This window comes from Podarcis raffonei, chromosome 8, assembly GCF_027172205.1.
Source record: "Podarcis raffonei isolate rPodRaf1 chromosome 8, rPodRaf1.pri, whole genome shotgun sequence".
Lineage (NCBI taxonomy): Eukaryota > Metazoa > Chordata > Lepidosauria > Squamata > Lacertidae > Podarcis > Podarcis raffonei.
This window is the reverse complement of record NC_070609.1, coordinates 88686616-88702714: the sequence shown is the minus strand read 5'-3', so window position 1 is coordinate 88702714 and position 16099 is coordinate 88686616. Positions and strand designations below refer to the sequence as shown.

The 16099-nt window shown below is 48.4% G+C and overlaps 1 protein-coding gene and 2 long non-coding RNA genes across 3 annotated transcripts; 2 read left to right on the top strand and 1 right to left on the bottom strand.

The window, feature by feature from the left end:
* Positions 1–3319: 3319 nt before the first annotated feature.
* Positions 3320–3891, bottom strand: LOC128420057 (uncharacterized). The gene is made up of 2 exons (XR_008331959.1): positions 3814–3891; positions 3320–3475 (listed from the first exon to the last, which is right to left on the bottom strand). It is a non-coding gene; the product is annotated as an uncharacterized LOC128420057 (long non-coding RNA).
* A 1437-nt stretch (positions 3892–5328) lies between these two features.
* RNF181 (ring finger protein 181) lies at positions 5329–14679 on the top strand. Its single transcript, XM_053401446.1, has 5 exons — positions 5329–5438; positions 11314–11447; positions 13999–14114; positions 14224–14298; positions 14447–14679. The coding sequence occupies exons 1-5, from the start codon at positions 5347–5349 to the stop codon at positions 14504–14506; spliced, it is 477 nt and encodes a 158-aa protein (XP_053257421.1). The 5' UTR covers positions 5329–5346; the 3' UTR covers positions 14507–14679.
* On the top strand, positions 13067–13508 carry LOC128420056 (uncharacterized). Its single transcript, XR_008331958.1, has 2 exons — positions 13067–13208; positions 13297–13508. It is a non-coding gene; the product is annotated as an uncharacterized LOC128420056 (long non-coding RNA).
* Positions 14680–16099: the final 1420 nt, after the last annotated feature.

The window sequence follows — 16099 nt, the reverse complement described above, 5'->3', positions numbered from 1 at the left end:
GGAAGGTTCGCAGCAAGAGCGAGGTCTGCAAGGGCCAAATTCATGCAGGTTCTCTTCTCCCAGGTGCCACAAGCCTTTGCATGCTTCTCATATTGAATACATGCTCTGTTGCAATTTGTGCCTTACTTCAGGATCTTTTTACTGTGAAATCTGGTACAGAGGTACCAGCTTTACTGCTATGCCCATAGAACGCTAGCCCTTCTTTGCTAGCTGTTTCCCTCTCTGAAATGAGCATGGCCTGATGTTTGTCCATTTTCGCTAATACATTATTGCTTTTCATTATTTTCTTTTATTTTTGCACATGGCTGCTTATTTAGTGATCTAGTTAGCCCCACCTTTCCTCCTCGTTTTGATCTTGTGTTTAGCAGCATATGAAGGGGGTCTCTATATATGCCTATGTACAAACCAATTCAAGAACTGCCCCATATTATGAGATGGCCCAAAGTGAAGAGGGGGCAGCCCAGATAACATGTGCGGCACAGGATAATAAGGAAGATAATTTTAAGGATTACTGGCGTGGAAGAAGCCAAAACCACTCCTAGCCTCCACCTAGCACTGTGCTCCTCCAATTTCAGCTTAGCAAGTGACTATAGGTTGATTTCTTCAATGCTAGCTTGTAAAAACATGTTTCCTATTTTAAACAGGGATGTGGGGGGGGGACTCTTGTTTCTGCTGTGTTCTGTGGCAAGAACAGTAAAAGGTGGATTGTTTTATAATAATGAGTTGCTGTGCATGAATTGCTACACCTTCTGACAAAGCAATAGAGGAAGGGCAAAGAAAATAAGAAGGAAGGGTTGTGATGATGACCTAGAGATGGTTCTCAGGTCCCAAGGCTGAGAGGAGCCAGAAGCCTGTCTCTGAATTCAGGATTGGGATTTCCCAAAGGGTGTGGGGGCAATCCCTGCCAGTAGGCCATAGATGCCATGCAGGTGGCTCTTCACACTGCCAGCTGGCTGGCTAACTTGGTTCGTTTAAATATTAATAGGCTGCAATTCACGGATTAATGGGCATGCCAGCGTGTAGGCTTTGCAACCATTGGGTTTCCCATTTGTTGTGACGGATATGCTGCTCTCACAAAACTAAAGCACTGGCAAATCTTCAAAACTGGGATCCAGGACAAAAGCAAAGCAATAATGGAGTGATTGTCTTCCCCCTCACTTCATGTGGAGGACAGTGTCCTGGGACAGACTTCACCAGCCAGCTGCCTCCCAGAGGTTTTGGGCTACAGCCTGAAGATGATGGGAGTTGTTGTCCAAAACCCCTGGAAGACAGCTGGCTGGTGAAGGCTCTCCTAGAAAGTGGTGACAGGCATCCTAGGACAGTTTCTGAGGGAAACCAAGAGACTTATTCTGAGTTTTCTTTTTTCTTTTAAAAAATGTGCCCCTAATTTTGGAACAGCCTGGGGTAAATGTTAGGGGAACAGGATTCAGAGTCAGCAGGTACCTAGGTGGTGCATGCCTGACAAAACAAACACCTGTGACTGCCCACCTGAAATACACCTGCAGTGTTTCAGGTGCGGATGGAATTGGGGATCAAGAGCAGGAGTTGCTGGGAGTTTAGCTGGGAGTCTGGTCATGTCCTGCAGGGCAGTGCCTCTCAGGCTATCTGATGTAGTGGACCAGCACTCTGTTTTCCTCGGTGTGCCAGGAACCAGAGCCATATTTGGTTTCTGAAGCATTCACACCTTGGGTCACTTTCAATAGCACTGCTATGGGGACAGTGTTCTCATTTTGGAGCCTCTGGGTCAGAGAATTGCAGAGCTGGGAGAATTGCAGAGATGAGGGCCAAGGGCCGTCCAGCCCAACCCCTTGCAATGCAGGAACCACAGTTAGAGAATCCCTGACACATGGCCATCCACCGTGTTTAAAAATCTCCAGTGAAGGAGAGTCCACCATCTGCCGAGGGAGTCCATTCCACTGTCAAAGAGCTCTTACCATCAGAAAGTTCTTCCTCATGTTTGACTGGAATCTCCTTTCTTGAGATTTGAATCCATTGGTTCTGGCCTCACCCCCTCAAGCAGCAGGAAACAACCTTGCTTGCTCCATGAGGATGGAAGCTCCTCAGATATTTCAAGGTGGCTTTCATGTTTCCTCTCAAGTCTTCTCTTCCCCAGGTTAAACATACCCAGTTCCTTCAACCTTTCATCCAGCTGATTCAGCAGTTGATCAGATCAGATCAGAGCCAGGCCAGCCACCAGGCCCAGGGAAGTGGCCAAGTGACGACGCTTTGAGAAGCACCCTGATTCTCACTGAGTTTGGTGAGAGCTGGGGTGCAATGGTAGTGGAAGTGGTGATGGAACACGGGAGGGGTGGGGGTGGGGAGGCGGCAATTCCTATTTTGCCTCAGGTGGTGAAACAGGACGGGTCACCCCTGGATCAGATGCAGCTTCTGCTGATGTGTCAGAGCATTTCCCCCTCTTTGTCAGCTCTCCAGGGACCTCCAGCCCAGAGTTAGAATCTCAGGAGCATTCAGGTATCAGTTGTGCAACTTAAGGTTTCTGGAGTCATAGAAGGCTCCACAGACAAAATAGCAGCTCTGGTGGTGTGTGTGTGTGTGGAGACACCTGGAATGGACACCCTTTAGCAGCTTTAGAGATGGGTTAACCATCCTGCTGATAGTGGTGCAGCAAGGATGGCACCTCAGACCTGAATATCAAGTCCCTGCCACCTGGCGGACCATCTGGAGAAGAGCAGATGATGGCAAACAGGTCTGACATCTGTACCTGAACCCACCAGGGCTTTGTATTTATTTCTTTTTTAAAAAGCTTTTTATAGATGGGAGGCGGGTGATCTGTACATGTTTACAGATGTTCATTTTCAGCTTTTTACTTCAGAGGTGTGTTACCCTGCAAAGTGGTGCTTCTTATTCCCCAGTAAATGTATTTAGTAACAGACTGCCCATTTTATTCCTGTAGTTGTAATGGTGCTGTGGTTTTTTTTAAAAAATGTATCATATTGGTTTTTAATATCATAAACCCAACTGAGAAAGCAAAACTTGGAATACTATACGTAGGGTGAAATTAAGATACACATATATTATAAATTCACTAAGCAAAGGTAAAGGGACCCCTGACCGTTAGGTCCAGTCGTGGATGACTCTGGGGTTGTGTGCTCATCTCGCTCTATAGGCCGAGGGAGCTGGCATTTGTCCGCGGACAGCTTCTGGGTCATGTGGCCAGCATGACTAAGCCGCTTCTGGTGAACCAGAGGAGCGCACAGAAATGCCGTTTAGCTTCCCGCCAGAGTGGTACCTATTTATCTACTTGCACAAAAAATTCACTAGGTAGACCTTTGTATAAAGATACATGTGACGCAATAAATGAAGACCATACACCGAGAAGTTTATTCCTCTTGGGCTGTCTGTCAATCACTCAGCTGTGCTGGGTCACACATTCAGAAAGTGCTATTTCCCACATATGAGCATATGTGAGTCCTTTTTGTTTCCCACCTCACAGCTATCTCCATCCTGGTAGCTGCTAGCAGAGAGAAGACCAGAGTTTGATGAGGAATCTCAGGGAGGAATCTCTAGAAGCACCAGCAATGGGTATGGCACCAAATCATGATTAATTATTACAGAGATTTCCAACAAAACATTTTGCCAGAATAAGTCCTACCACATGCTGCCAACCTGTCAGTGGCCAAGGCTGCTATAATTTTTTCAACATATGCACCAGTCTATTGCTTCCCCTACAAGGTTTGTGGCCTTCACTCCTCCTGCTGCCTCTCCCACACATAAAGAACTACCTCCAGATTCCTCATCAGCACAAAGCCTAGGAACTTTAGCACAGCTCCAGAAGTGTGCCTGCTGCATTACCTTAGCAATTGCTGGGGTGGAAGAGGATCTTGTGATTCACTCAGTTAATCCTCCTATGGGTGGCGGAGCTTCAGCCCTTGTTGTTGTTGTTTAGTCGTTTAGTTGTGTCCGACTCTTCGTGACCCCATGGACCAGAGAACGCCAGGCACCTCTGTCCTCCACTGCCTCCCGCAGTTTGATCAAACTCATGCTGGTAACCTCGAAAACACTATCCAACCATCTCGTCCTCTGTCGCCCCCTTCTCCTTGTGCCCTCCATCTTTCCCAACATCAGGGTCTTCTCCAGGGAGTCTTCTCTTCTCATGAGGTGGCCAAAGTACTGGAGCCTCAGCTTCACAATCTGTCCTTCCAGTGAGCAGTCAGGGCTGATTTCCTTCAGAATGGAGAGGTTTGATCTGCTTGCAGTCCATGGGACTCGCAAGAGTCTCCTCCAGCACCAGAATTCAAAAGCATCAATTCTTCGGCGATCAGCCTTCTAGGCCACCATTATGCTATCAGAGAAGCCACAATGTCCCTGATGGCGCTGTTATTTAAGAAAATATGAAGAGCCTGGCTGGGCCAGCGTCCCGTTCTCAAAGTGGCCAGCCAGGTGCTTCTCTGGATGGCACTGAGTTTTATTATTTTTTTAGTGACATTAACATGCACATGTTCAGTGTTTGTGTGCGTATTCCTCCTTTCAAAGTAAGGTTGGCAAACTATACTTTTGCTCTAAGATGTCAGGAATGCAGAAGCAGTTATAAAGCACAGAATGGTGGACAGAGAAATGTTAATTGCCTCACAATTGGCTATTGCCTCCCACTTCCCCAAGCCAATGACGTCCAGTGTTTGAAAGATCCTTTCAAACGTAGCCGCAGGGGGGCAACTGCCCCCCATCAAGTAAATCAATGAAAATACTTAACTGAGGTTCTGCCCGCCCCCCATCATAAATCCTGCCCACGCCCATGTTACCAGGTGCTTTCCATACGTTTTGGCCTTTCATAGGCCCCAGCTTGCGCAGCTGTGCAATGGGAGTTGTAGTCCAAATCGTCTAGAGGCGGCAGGCGCTTGAGGAAGGCTGACCACTCGCTCCTGAACCGAAACGCATCTTTAAGCTGCCCGGAGCCTCGGAGGGGATTCACCTTTTAAAAAGCAGCCTGTCCCCCCCGAGCAAAAAACTTCAGCCTTGCTTGCGAGAAAGGAATGCAAGAACTCAGAGCCGCGGCTCCGCACGTGCCTGGCCCGCAAGAGCAAAGCTGGGAAATGCCCCAGGAATGAAGAGCCTTCCCGGCCGCCCGCTTCCTTCTTCCTCAACCTCCCTTCGGCCTCACCCCGCGCCGCCTGCTGCCAAGTCCCGCCGGGCGACTTCCGAGGCCCCGAGCAGCGCGCCTTCCCACGACCCGAATCCCCGCGTCTCGCCGCCCGCCCTGATTGGCCGCTGCCCGCGGCCTCGGGCCAATGAGCTTCGCCAGGAGCCGAGTCACGGGCGGAGGCGGAGCGGGAGGCGCGGAGGCGCGGAGCCGCCCTCCGCCCCGCGACTGGCTCCGGCGCTGCCGCCATGGCTTCCTACTTCGAGGAGCACGACTGCGAGCCGGGCGCCGGGCCCCGCCAGGAGGAGCCGCATCGCCAGGCGCTGCTGGAACTGGCCAGGTGGGCGTCCCGGGAGCCGGGCGGGGCAGAGCCGCCACCTGGGCGGGCGGGAGGGGGGCGCCCTCCCGGGGCAGAGCCGAAAGGCAGCCTCGGGACACAGAGCTGTCAACATAAGGCCTCCCCTGGCCCGGGACAGTCTGCGGGACAGCTAACAATCCGGGATAGCAGCGGGAAACGGTGCTGGAATAAAAGGTAAAGGGAGCCCTGACCATTAGGTCCAGTCGTGGCCGACTCTGGGGTTGCGGCGCTCATCTCGCTTTACTGGCCGAGGGAGCCGGCGTACAGCTTCCAGGTCATGTGAACATGACTAAGCTGCTTCTGGCGAACCAGAGCAGCTCACGGAAACGCCGTTTACCTTCCAGCCGGAGCGATACCTATTTATCTACTTGCACATGATGTGCTTTCGAACTGCTAGGTTGGCAGGAGCAGGGACTGAACAACGGAGATCACCCCATTGCGGGGGTTCGAACCGCCAACCTTCTGATCGGCAAGTCCTAGGCTCTGTGGTTGAACCCACAGCGCCACCCGCGCCCCACATGAATAAGGGGATTTCCCGCAAAAAATGGAAGGTTGACAGCTATGTCTGGACATGCCTAGGCAAGTCCCCCCCACTTTCAGATAGACTGCTCCTGAACCTGAGGCTCCCTCTCGCCATCATGACTAGTAGACCCATTCTCCCATCTTCCCTGCAGTTCTGCTTCTTGGCCGTGGCAAGGTTTTCAGAATCTGTTGTGTTGTTGTTTCTATATTACAGTGGTACCTCGGGTTACATACGCTTCAGGTTACATACGCTTCAGGTTACAGGAATAATACCTTGGGTTAAGAACTTTGCTTCAGGACGAGAACAGAAATCATGCTCTGGCGTCGCGGCAGCAGCAGGAGGCCCCATTAGCTAAAGTGGTGCTTCAGGTTAAGAACAGTTTCAGGTTAAGAACAGACCTCTGGAACGAATTAAGTACATAAACAGAGGTACTGCTGTACATTGTGTGGTTAGCATTCAGGGTCCTCGCCCCCAAGGAACCTACAGTCTAAAACTCCACACAGGAGAAAGGGGACGGGAAGGGCCTGAGCCGGGCGGTGGAGCATCTGCTTTGCATGCTCAGGCCTCACGCTTCATCCCCACCATCTCAAGGTGGGCTGGGGAAGGACCACTGTCTGCTGTCTTGGGAAGCTACTGCCAGTCAGTGAAGGCAGCAATGAAATAGCTGGGCCAATGATCTGGCCTGGAATAAGGCAGCTTCCTGTGTCAAAAACGTGTTGGAAACAATAAGGTCTTGTTTCAGTTTCATGTGCTTAGGCTTAGTTCACAGGGCAACTAAGGAGCCACAGCAAAGGCATCTTACAAAAAGGGAGATTGCGTGGAGGAACGAGCAGGAAAGAAATCATACTATATTTTCTTACCTCCCAGGATCTTTTTGGCCAATGCAACACCAATTAAAAAGTGATCCCAGGGAGGATCCTGGAAATTATAGGCTGGTTAGCTTAATGCAGTGGTTCTCAAAGGGCGTGGGAGGAGAGGATGGCAAGCGTGTCGGGAAGTGTGTCTAGGGCAATCAAAGAAGCATTTAAACATTTTGGTATAGTACAGTATTATATGGTATAGCATATATAATTTTTTTAGCAGAATATTGATAGATATGTTTTCAAACTGCGAGCAAGTGCATCAAGTGATTCTGTGGACAATCCTAGTTGTGGTTTCCAATGTATTTTATCAATTTTTAAAAATGGTGTCGTGCAAGCACATTTTTATTCTGAAAGTGTGGCCCCGAGAAAAAAGTTTTGAGAACCACTGGCTTACTGTTTCTTCTAGGAAAATTGGTGGGGAGCATTGCTAAAGCGAGTTTGCAGGCATGTAGAAGTACCAGTTTTGCTGAAGTAGAGCTAGGATGACTTGTGCAAGGGTAAATCTTGCCTCACTATTCGGCGGTGTACGCACACCTGTTTACTCTGCATCCATTGTGCACCCACTGCTGGTTTGGGAAGCAAAGTACAATGTGTGCTTAGATTTCTAAATGCTGTTGACAACCCTTGAGTAAGCTTAATAGCCATTGAACAAGGGGAGAATTGTGAAGAGTTCTAAAAGGATTTCTCCAAACTGAACGAATGGGCAGCAAAATGGCAAATGCAATTTAGTGTAAACAAGTGTAAAGGGATGCACACACAAAAATCTTGAAATGTCACATATTTCCTCATGGGCTGTGAACTTTTGTAAAAAAATGTTTTATTTAGAATTTTCAAGCAGACATTACATTTTTAATTTCCACTGTTTTTTCTAATAAATGTGAACTTCCCCGCCATAGTTTCCTTATTTCCCCTTAGTTTGCTGCATATTGTAACTAGCCTCCTTCCTCATTATCTAAACTACTTTTCACGGCTGTTTACAATTCATATCCTACTTGCATATTAATATGGTTATTATAGTTCTTCAGATATTCTATGAAAGGCTTCCATTCTTCCCTAAACACTGACTCTTCCTGGTCTTTGATTTTCATTGTGAAACTTTTTAACTCCGCATACTTGTGAATTTATTCTACCAGTCTACTTCGGTTGGTATCTCATCATCCTTCAACTTTTGCACATATATTATTCTTGCTGCCATTGTTGGGTATAAAAATAAGCTGACCAACTTTTTGGGGACGTCAAATTCCCTTATTCCAAGGGGTTTTTTGTGGGTTTTTTAAACGTCAACTTGAATATCTTATTCAAAATCCTTTAGCCTTTTTGCATGTTTGCCAAATGTAGAAGACTGTACCTTCCATCTCTTGGCGCTTCCAGTGTATATTAGAACCTTTTTTACACATCTTAGCAAGTTTACTTGGGATCAAGTACCATCTATAGATGATCTTTAGATAGTTCTCCCTCAGGGTGTAACAGGCTGCAAATTTCATATTAATCACCCATTGTTTTTCCCATGATGCCATCTTGATGTTGTGTCCTACATCCCTTGCCCAGTGTATCATGGCAGCTTTGACCAGTTCATCTTTTGTTTCTTATTCCAGCAGGATTTTGTACATTTTTAAAATTAGTTTTTCATTATTCTCCATTAAACCCCTTTCAAAGTCAGAACTTTTTTCAGCAGATCCCTCCAGTTTATCTTTTTTGTACATCTCAGATTGGAACCACTCTGTTATCCATTCCTTAATGTCCTCTCTTTTTTTGAGCATTACTTCTGCTTCACTGGTCTCTAATATGTCTCTGTAGGTGCCCCCATTTCTTTTTCATATTCATTTTCTTCATAGAACTTGCTTCAGTGGGCTAGAGCAGGGGTTACCAACCTAAGGCCCATGGGCCAGAAGCGGCCTGCGGCGGTTGTTTGACCGGCCCATGAGCCGCCCCCGAACTGAGCTGCTCACTCGCGTGCTGCGCTAAACCGGCGCAGCGCGGCACGGGGACTCGCTTCCGCAGCGCTGGAAATCATGTCTGCACAGACGCCGAAAATCGCAGGGGTGCACGCTCACACGCACGTGTGATCCTGCTCATGGAGGGATCTCTGCGGGACCGATCCTGCCCAGGCAAGATAAACCTTTCCGACCCCTGGGCTAGAGCCATAGTGGGGTATTCCTTTCAAACAGGTTTTTATACCTCATCCATACTATATAGAGGCTTCTTATAATGTGGTTTTAAGAATCCTTTACGTACTCTTACTTTATCATCCCATAGGTATGCATGCCAACCATATTGTCTATCAAATCCTTCTAAATCCAATAATCCAACATCTTCCAGAGCTATCCATTCTGTTAACCAGCATAAACATGCTACTTCATAATACAATCCAAGATCTGGTAGTAAGAATCTGCCTCTGTCTTTTATATCTTTTAAAATTTTGTACTTAACTCTTGGCTTCTTCCCCTGCCAAATGAATCTTGATATGTCTCTCTGCCACTGTTTAAAACAACTTAAATTGCTTATTACTGGTATTGTTTTAAAAAGAAATAGCATCATAGGCAGGACATGTTGAACTTTTTTAAGGAGGAGAACTCAAAGTTGTTGAAGGGAGAGGGACTTCTCTTCTTTGCCCATTCACCTCACCACTGGGGCCAAAAATTATAAACTGCCACCAGGGAATGGCACCGGAACACTGCAGAGGTGCTGAAACACACTAAAGAGGTGATTTCCGGCTGGAAAAAAGCCCTGGTCTTAGGTAATATTTTCATTTTGATGGCTGATATTCTTCCTGATAAGGAAAGTTGCATCTTCCTCCACTTTTCCAAGTCTTTTTTTTACTTCTTTCCACACTCTCATACAATTACCCATGCAGCTCTCAACCACTGCTGGAATGGACTCCCTTTTTGTACTCCAGAAATTCAGGTCGTAAACTTAGTCCAATTAAAGTCCATCCAAAACACACTGTTTATGATCCTCACTTGGTTTTTTGAGAAGCTGCTGCTACTGGATCAGCTTACGAGGCTCCTTTCTGCGAAGAAAGCATGGCTTCCTGTGCTCGGCGTCTAGCCAGGTCAACCTCAAAAAGTGCTCTCCAGCTCTGCAAAGGTTGCGGGGAGCCGTAATTCATGCCGTGGGGGTGCAAGACAATCTGGACCTTTATTAGGAGGTTTAGTGCCCACGCTTTCCTCCCTATGCTCTGCAACAGCCCAGTCTCACAACAAGCAGCCGAGGTCCTTCATGGCAACTCAGAAGTCTGAGGAAAACATGTTCCCCCTTCCAGAATAAAATAATAATCCCACCTCTCCTTTCTCTGTTGCTCCCAGTGAGTGAAGCAGAAAAGATCCCCCTGGGTTCAAATGAGCACCTTATTTTGGAAATTGGGTCACAATTAATATTTGAAAAATAACCAAACAAGTATTAGAAACCACCCCAGAATTGGCCTTTCTAAACATCTTTCAAGACAATAATGCCCACTTACACCACAAAGAACTCATAACCCACCTACTTTCAGCAGCCAGAAGCATCCTAGCCAGACACTGGAGAGACCTGTCAGGAGTAAGCATGGACCAATGATACTAAATAGTATGGGAAACAGCCTTACTAGAAAAATTAACCAATAAACTGAAACTGACACGGGGACAAATAAAAGAAGATACCTTCAGCCCGGTATGGCTCCCCTTTATCACATACACAGCCCAACAAGACAGCGACAAAAATCCACCAACAGCATACAAATCAATATGGCGAACCTGATCCAAAACACACACACACCCCACTCACACATGAAAACAAAGACCACCACAGCCAACCACAAATGAACAACCACACCCTAGGCCAACCCCAACCTCTCTCACCACCAAAGGAACACAAACGAACGACAAAGAACCTGCAGAAGCAACGCTGACACCAAACCCTACATATAGTATGTAAAATAGAAACACCGTCGCCCGACCCCACCCCCACCCATCTTTCCACCCCCCCCCATTTCCCCCTTTTCTTCCCAATGTCTCAACAAATGAAACTGATTTGTAAAAATGTTACATGGGGAAAATAAATATACGAGAGAGAGAGAGACATTGCACACACTTTTGTAAATCAAGAAAATCTTTAATTAAAAAATTGACAATTAAAATGTGAAAGAACGTATGCAAAGGTTAATATCAAATATCTTTTTATCAAAGATAAACTAATCTAAATAAAAGCACAAACCAAAAGGAAAACTTCCATTTTTTGTGTCAGCTGTATATAGAAAATTATTCAAAACATCCATTCCAAAATAGCACCCAACAATTCTGCTTTCTATAAACCAATGTTTTCTCCAGTCCTCAAACCCAGATATTATGAGTTCATTTTCTTCTTTCACTCAGAAAGTATGTAAGGAGTTTCCAGTCTTTAGGAATTTGGATCACGAGCTCTCTGGTCACTCAGAGCTCTCTGACCAGGAAGCCCAGTGGTGGCTGCTCACACTCTTTTTCTCCAACATTTGCAGGTCCCTCTTCAATGGCCTGGAGATTGATGTGGGCTTCTTGGAGAGTGAAGACTGGGACCACCGGCTCCCCCCGCCAGCTGCCAAGCAAGCTGTAGAGAGCCTTCCTTCAGTGTCAGTTACCCCGCAGCAAGCAGGTAATAGTTTAGATTTCAGTCTGGGCCTTGTATATTACAGCACTTCAAGAGCTGTGGTTAGAAGACAGTCTATGTCAGCCTTCTCTAGGTGTTTTGGACTACAACTCCCATCAGCCCCAGCCGGCACAGTCATTTAAGAAAGTAACAAGAATTTGAGTGTCTATGTCTCCAAGACCTCTCAGTCTTGGAAAACGTCCAACCCAATTTCTGTGGAAGAGGTGGTCCAGATGAGTCACAAAAGCTGCCTGGGGAACTGGGGGAAAGTTGCAAGATGTAGCTTTATCTCCACCTGCAATGGCAGCAGCTGTGCCCCCATTTCCAAGCTCAGTAGCAATAAGGTGCATCTCTCACCTTGCCTGCCTGCTGGTTTTCCTGCCTCTGTTGAGCACCTACTGCTCTTCCTTGCTTGCTTGCCTTCCTGTTTGTATACTCAAGGTTTGCTTTTTGGTCATGAGAAAGTTCAAAAGGTCACCTTTAAAAAGTTTTATTTATTACATCTACAGTCATACCTCGGGTTGAATGTGCTTTGGGTTGAGCGCTTTCGGGTTGCGTGTTACTTCTGGGTTTCGCCACTCACGCATGCGCAGACACTCAAAATGACGTCACGTGCGGAAGCGTCAAAACGCGACCTGCACACGCGCAGACACGCCATCGCATCTTATGTTCTGTTCAGGATGAGAACGGGGCTCTGGAACGGATTCCTTTTGTATCCCGAGGTACCACTGTATACTGTATCTCACCTTTCCTCTAAGGAGCTGAAGGTGGGGTATACGGTACTCTTCCCCTCTCCATATTATTTTCACAACAACCCTGTGAGGTATCGTATTTTTCGCACGATTGGATGCACCGGACCATAGGGCGCACCTAGTTTTTTGGGGGGGAAATAAAGGGAAAAAAATTTCCCTTTATTTCCCCCCCAAAACCAGGTCAGGGAAACCGAACCAGGTCGAGGAACAGCGGGATAGTGGCGCTGCGCCTCCCTGCTGTCCCCCGAGCTTGTGGGGCTGGCTCATGTCTGCCTGGCGTGCGGGGCGCTCTGCTTCAGAGCGCCCCGCCCGCCGGGCGGCAGGCTGTATCCGCAGCTTGGGGAGCCTTGCGGGGAACTCCTGCAGGGCTCCCCACGCTGCGGATGTATGCCCGGCGTGAGGGGCGCTCTGCTTCAGGGCGCCCCTCGCGCCGGGCGGCAGGCTGCTATCCGCAGCCTAGACATCCCTGCGGGACCTCCCGCAGGGTTGCCTAGGCTGCGGATGTGTTCCCGAAGCGCCGGGCGCTCTGCTTTCAGGGCGCCCGACGCTCCGGGAAGCAGGCTGCTATCCGCAGCCTACACATCCCTGCGGGATCTCCCGCAGGGTTGCCTAGGCTGCGGATGTGTTCCCAAAGCGCCGGGCGCTCTGCTTTCAGGGCGCCCGACGCTCCGGGAAGCAGGCTGCTATCCGCAGCCTAGACATCCCTGCGGGATCTCCCGCAGGGTTGCCTAGGCTGCGGATGTGTTCCCGAAGCGCCGGGCGCTCTGCTTTCAGGGCGCCTGACGCTCCGGGAAGCAGGCTGCTATCCGCAGCCTAGACATCCCTGCGGGACCTCCCGCAGGGTTGCCTAGGCTGCGGATGTGTTCCCGAAGCGCCGGGCGCTCTGCTTTCAGGGCGCCCGACGCTCCGGGAAGCAGGCTGCTATCCGCAGCCTAGACACGGCTAGCGGAGCGCTAATCCCGAAGCTTGGGGCGTGCGGAGCTCAGCGCGCCCCAAGCTTCTGGGTGCCGGCAAGGTCTAGACGGCTAGCGGAGACCTTGCCGGCACCCAGAAGCTTGGGGCGCGCTGAGCTCCGCACGCCCCAAGCTTCGGGATTAATGCAGCGCTCCGCTAGCCGTGGGAGAGCTGGGTCTCCCACGGCTAGCGGATAGCTTCCTGAAGCCTGGAGAGCGAGAGGGGTCGGTGCGCACCGACCCCTCTCACTTTCCAGGCTTCAGCGAAAGCCTGCATTCGCTCCATAGGACGCACACACATTTTCCCTTGCTTTTTAGGAGGGAAAAAGTGTGTCCTATGGTGCGAAAAATACGGTACATTGGGTGAGTGGCAATTTGAACCCTGGTCTCCCTGGTCCTAGTCTAGCACTCTAACCGCTACATCACAAGGGCTCTCTGCAGTGTTTTCCACCAGCTCTGGTTCAGGATTATTATTATTAGCAGGGTCTTTTCTGATTGATGATACTTCCAGGAAGAATCTGGCACAAAATGTCATGACTCCCAGGTGTGAGGACTTTTGATGTTCTGGCAGCATCTGTCAAAGGCTTTGGCATCCAGAGGGTGGAGTATTTGTGCTTGGCTTACCCAGCTTTTCCATCATGTATGCTCCACCCCTTGCTCTTGTAGTAGCAATAATCCACTAGTAATCTTATAGTAGAAAAATCCAATTAGAATATAATGCTTGTAGATATGGGATTGGCAGGATTTCTGAGCTTTGCAAAGGTGTAGCCGTGCTGTGTTTTGGTAGAGTGGAGCCAACTTGATGGAACTGTTTTCTGCCTTTTCTTTTCTCCAACCACTTGTGGGGGTTAGACAAAGGGCTGAAGTGTCCGGTGTGCCTGCTGGAGTTTGAGGAGGAAGAGGTGGTCAGGAAGATGCCCTGCGAGCACATCTTCCACAAAGGCTGTATTCTTCCCTGGCTTGGAAAGGTGAAGTATTGGAACAGGGACATTCCCTCTCTGGTACCTGGGATGGCTCCCTCCACCCTTTCCCTTTTCTCAAGAGGCTGCTGCTGCTAACTCCTTTCTCCTTGCCCAGACCAACTCCTGCCCTCTCTGCCGTCATGAGCTGCCCACTGACGACGAACAATATGAAGAGTACAAGAAGGACAAGGTGAGTGCTGATCCCTGTGGGCAGGTGCAGGGGTAGATGTACGCCTTTTGGCCTGAGGTGCTGCATTATCTTGTGGAGAACCACCTGGGGGCCACATGTCAGTCGTGAATAGAGCCGGAGGCATTCATATTTACCTTTATTTTCCAAGGTGCGGCGGCAACAGCAGGCGCATCGGCTGGAGTATCTGCATGGTGCCATGTACACATGAGGAAGGCATGCCCTCTGCCTCTCCTTCCAGCTCAAGGCTGACAACCACAATCTCTCCCACATTGCCAGGAAGCAGGGCGCCCCCAGGGCCAAGAAAGGCAGCAGCCCTCCTTCCTTCCCCACTTCCAAAAGTTTGTTGCACATCCATAATAAATGTTGGGCTTCATTAAGTAACTTCTCTTGCTGTAGTTTCCCTCACCGCACAAGTATGTAATCATGTGGAAGGCAGAGTAGGCAGAGGGTGTGTTCTCTCGGGGGGAAAGCATTGTGGCCCCAGAACCTGCAGCGTTTGTGGGGAGGTGGCCAGGAGCTGAAGGCAGAACAGCTCAAAATGCAAGGCAGCCAGTAAATCAAGAAAACTCTCCTTACCCGTTTTCGTCTCCTGCCCCCCCCCCCCCGTTTTATTTACATGCCTCTTCTCCTGATTTGGTTCTTGCCATTTCCTCTGGCAAGACTTGGGCTGACTCTTACAATACCTGGGAAGAGACATGCCTTCACCTTATGGGCCAATTTTGGCCTGCCAGGTTGTTTTGCGGGTATTTGCAGGCAACTCAAGTTCTTTCAGAGTGTGAAACAGTATAGAGATATGTGATCTAGTTGACACTGTGTACTTTGATTTTCAGAAAGCTTTCAACAAGGCACCTCATCAAAGATGTCCGTGTTAAGCTTTGCAGTAATGGAATAAGAGGTTGTCTTGTACATCAGGATTTGGTTAAGTAGCGGGAAATAGAGAGTAGGAATAAATGGGCGGTTCTTTGAATGGAAGGATGTATAAAGTAGAGTGCCTTCCCCAACAATGATTGGTATTTGACCTTGCACTTTTTAACTTGTTCATGAAAGATGTAGAGTTAGGGGTGAGCAGTTGAGCAGTGAGGTGGCCAAGTTTGCTAGCAATACAAAATTGTTCAGTGTGGTGTTTGTTTTTAAGTGTGAAAAACTCCAAAAGGACCTCTCCTCATTGAGCAAATGGCCCCCCCAAAATGGCAAGCGCAGTTCAATTTAAACAAGTGCAGAAGCGATGCCTGTCAAGAAGAAAAATCTCAATTTCATATATATATAGACTCACGGGGTCTGAACTTGCGGTGACTGGCCATGAATGAGACCCATGAATTGTGACCCAGTGTGCGGGAGCCATGAAAAATTCAAATCCCATGCTGGGTTTCATTAGGAAAGGAGTTGAAAATAAAACTGCTGGGATCATAATGCTGTTATACAAATCTCTTCTGCGACATTTGGAATACTTTATACAGTTAGTCACCTCACCTAGGATATTGCAGAGCTGGAAATAGCAGAAAAGGGTAACCCAAATGATCAAGGGGATGGAGCAACTCCCCTGTGAGGAAAGGCTGTGGCATTAGGGACCCTTTAGTTTATAGAGAAAAGGTGAGCAAGAGGTGACATGAACGAAGTTTATAAAATTATGCATGGCAGGGAGAAAGTGGATAAAGTTTTTCTTCTTCGTAACATGATTTGTGCGCAGTCAGTAAAGCTGAACGTTGGAAGATTCAGGCCTTCACACAGAACAGTTAAACTACCAGCTAGGATGGCTTAACAAGGGTATTCAACAAATTCATGGAAGCTACTAGCTACGATG

Excerpts from the sequence above, each read along its gene's own strand:
- RNF181 (XM_053401446.1), top strand. The coding sequence starts at position 5,347 with ATGGCTTCCTACTTCGAGGAGCACGACTGCGAGCCGGGCGCCGGGCCC. Across the intron at positions 5,439-11,313 it reads GCGCTGCTGGAACTGGCCAG|GTCCCTCTTCAATGGCCTGG; the intron begins GTGGGCGTCCCG and ends CAACATTTGCAG. Across the intron at positions 14,115-14,223 it reads TTCTTCCCTGGCTTGGAAAG|ACCAACTCCTGCCCTCTCTG; the intron begins GTGAAGTATTGG and ends CTCCTTGCCCAG.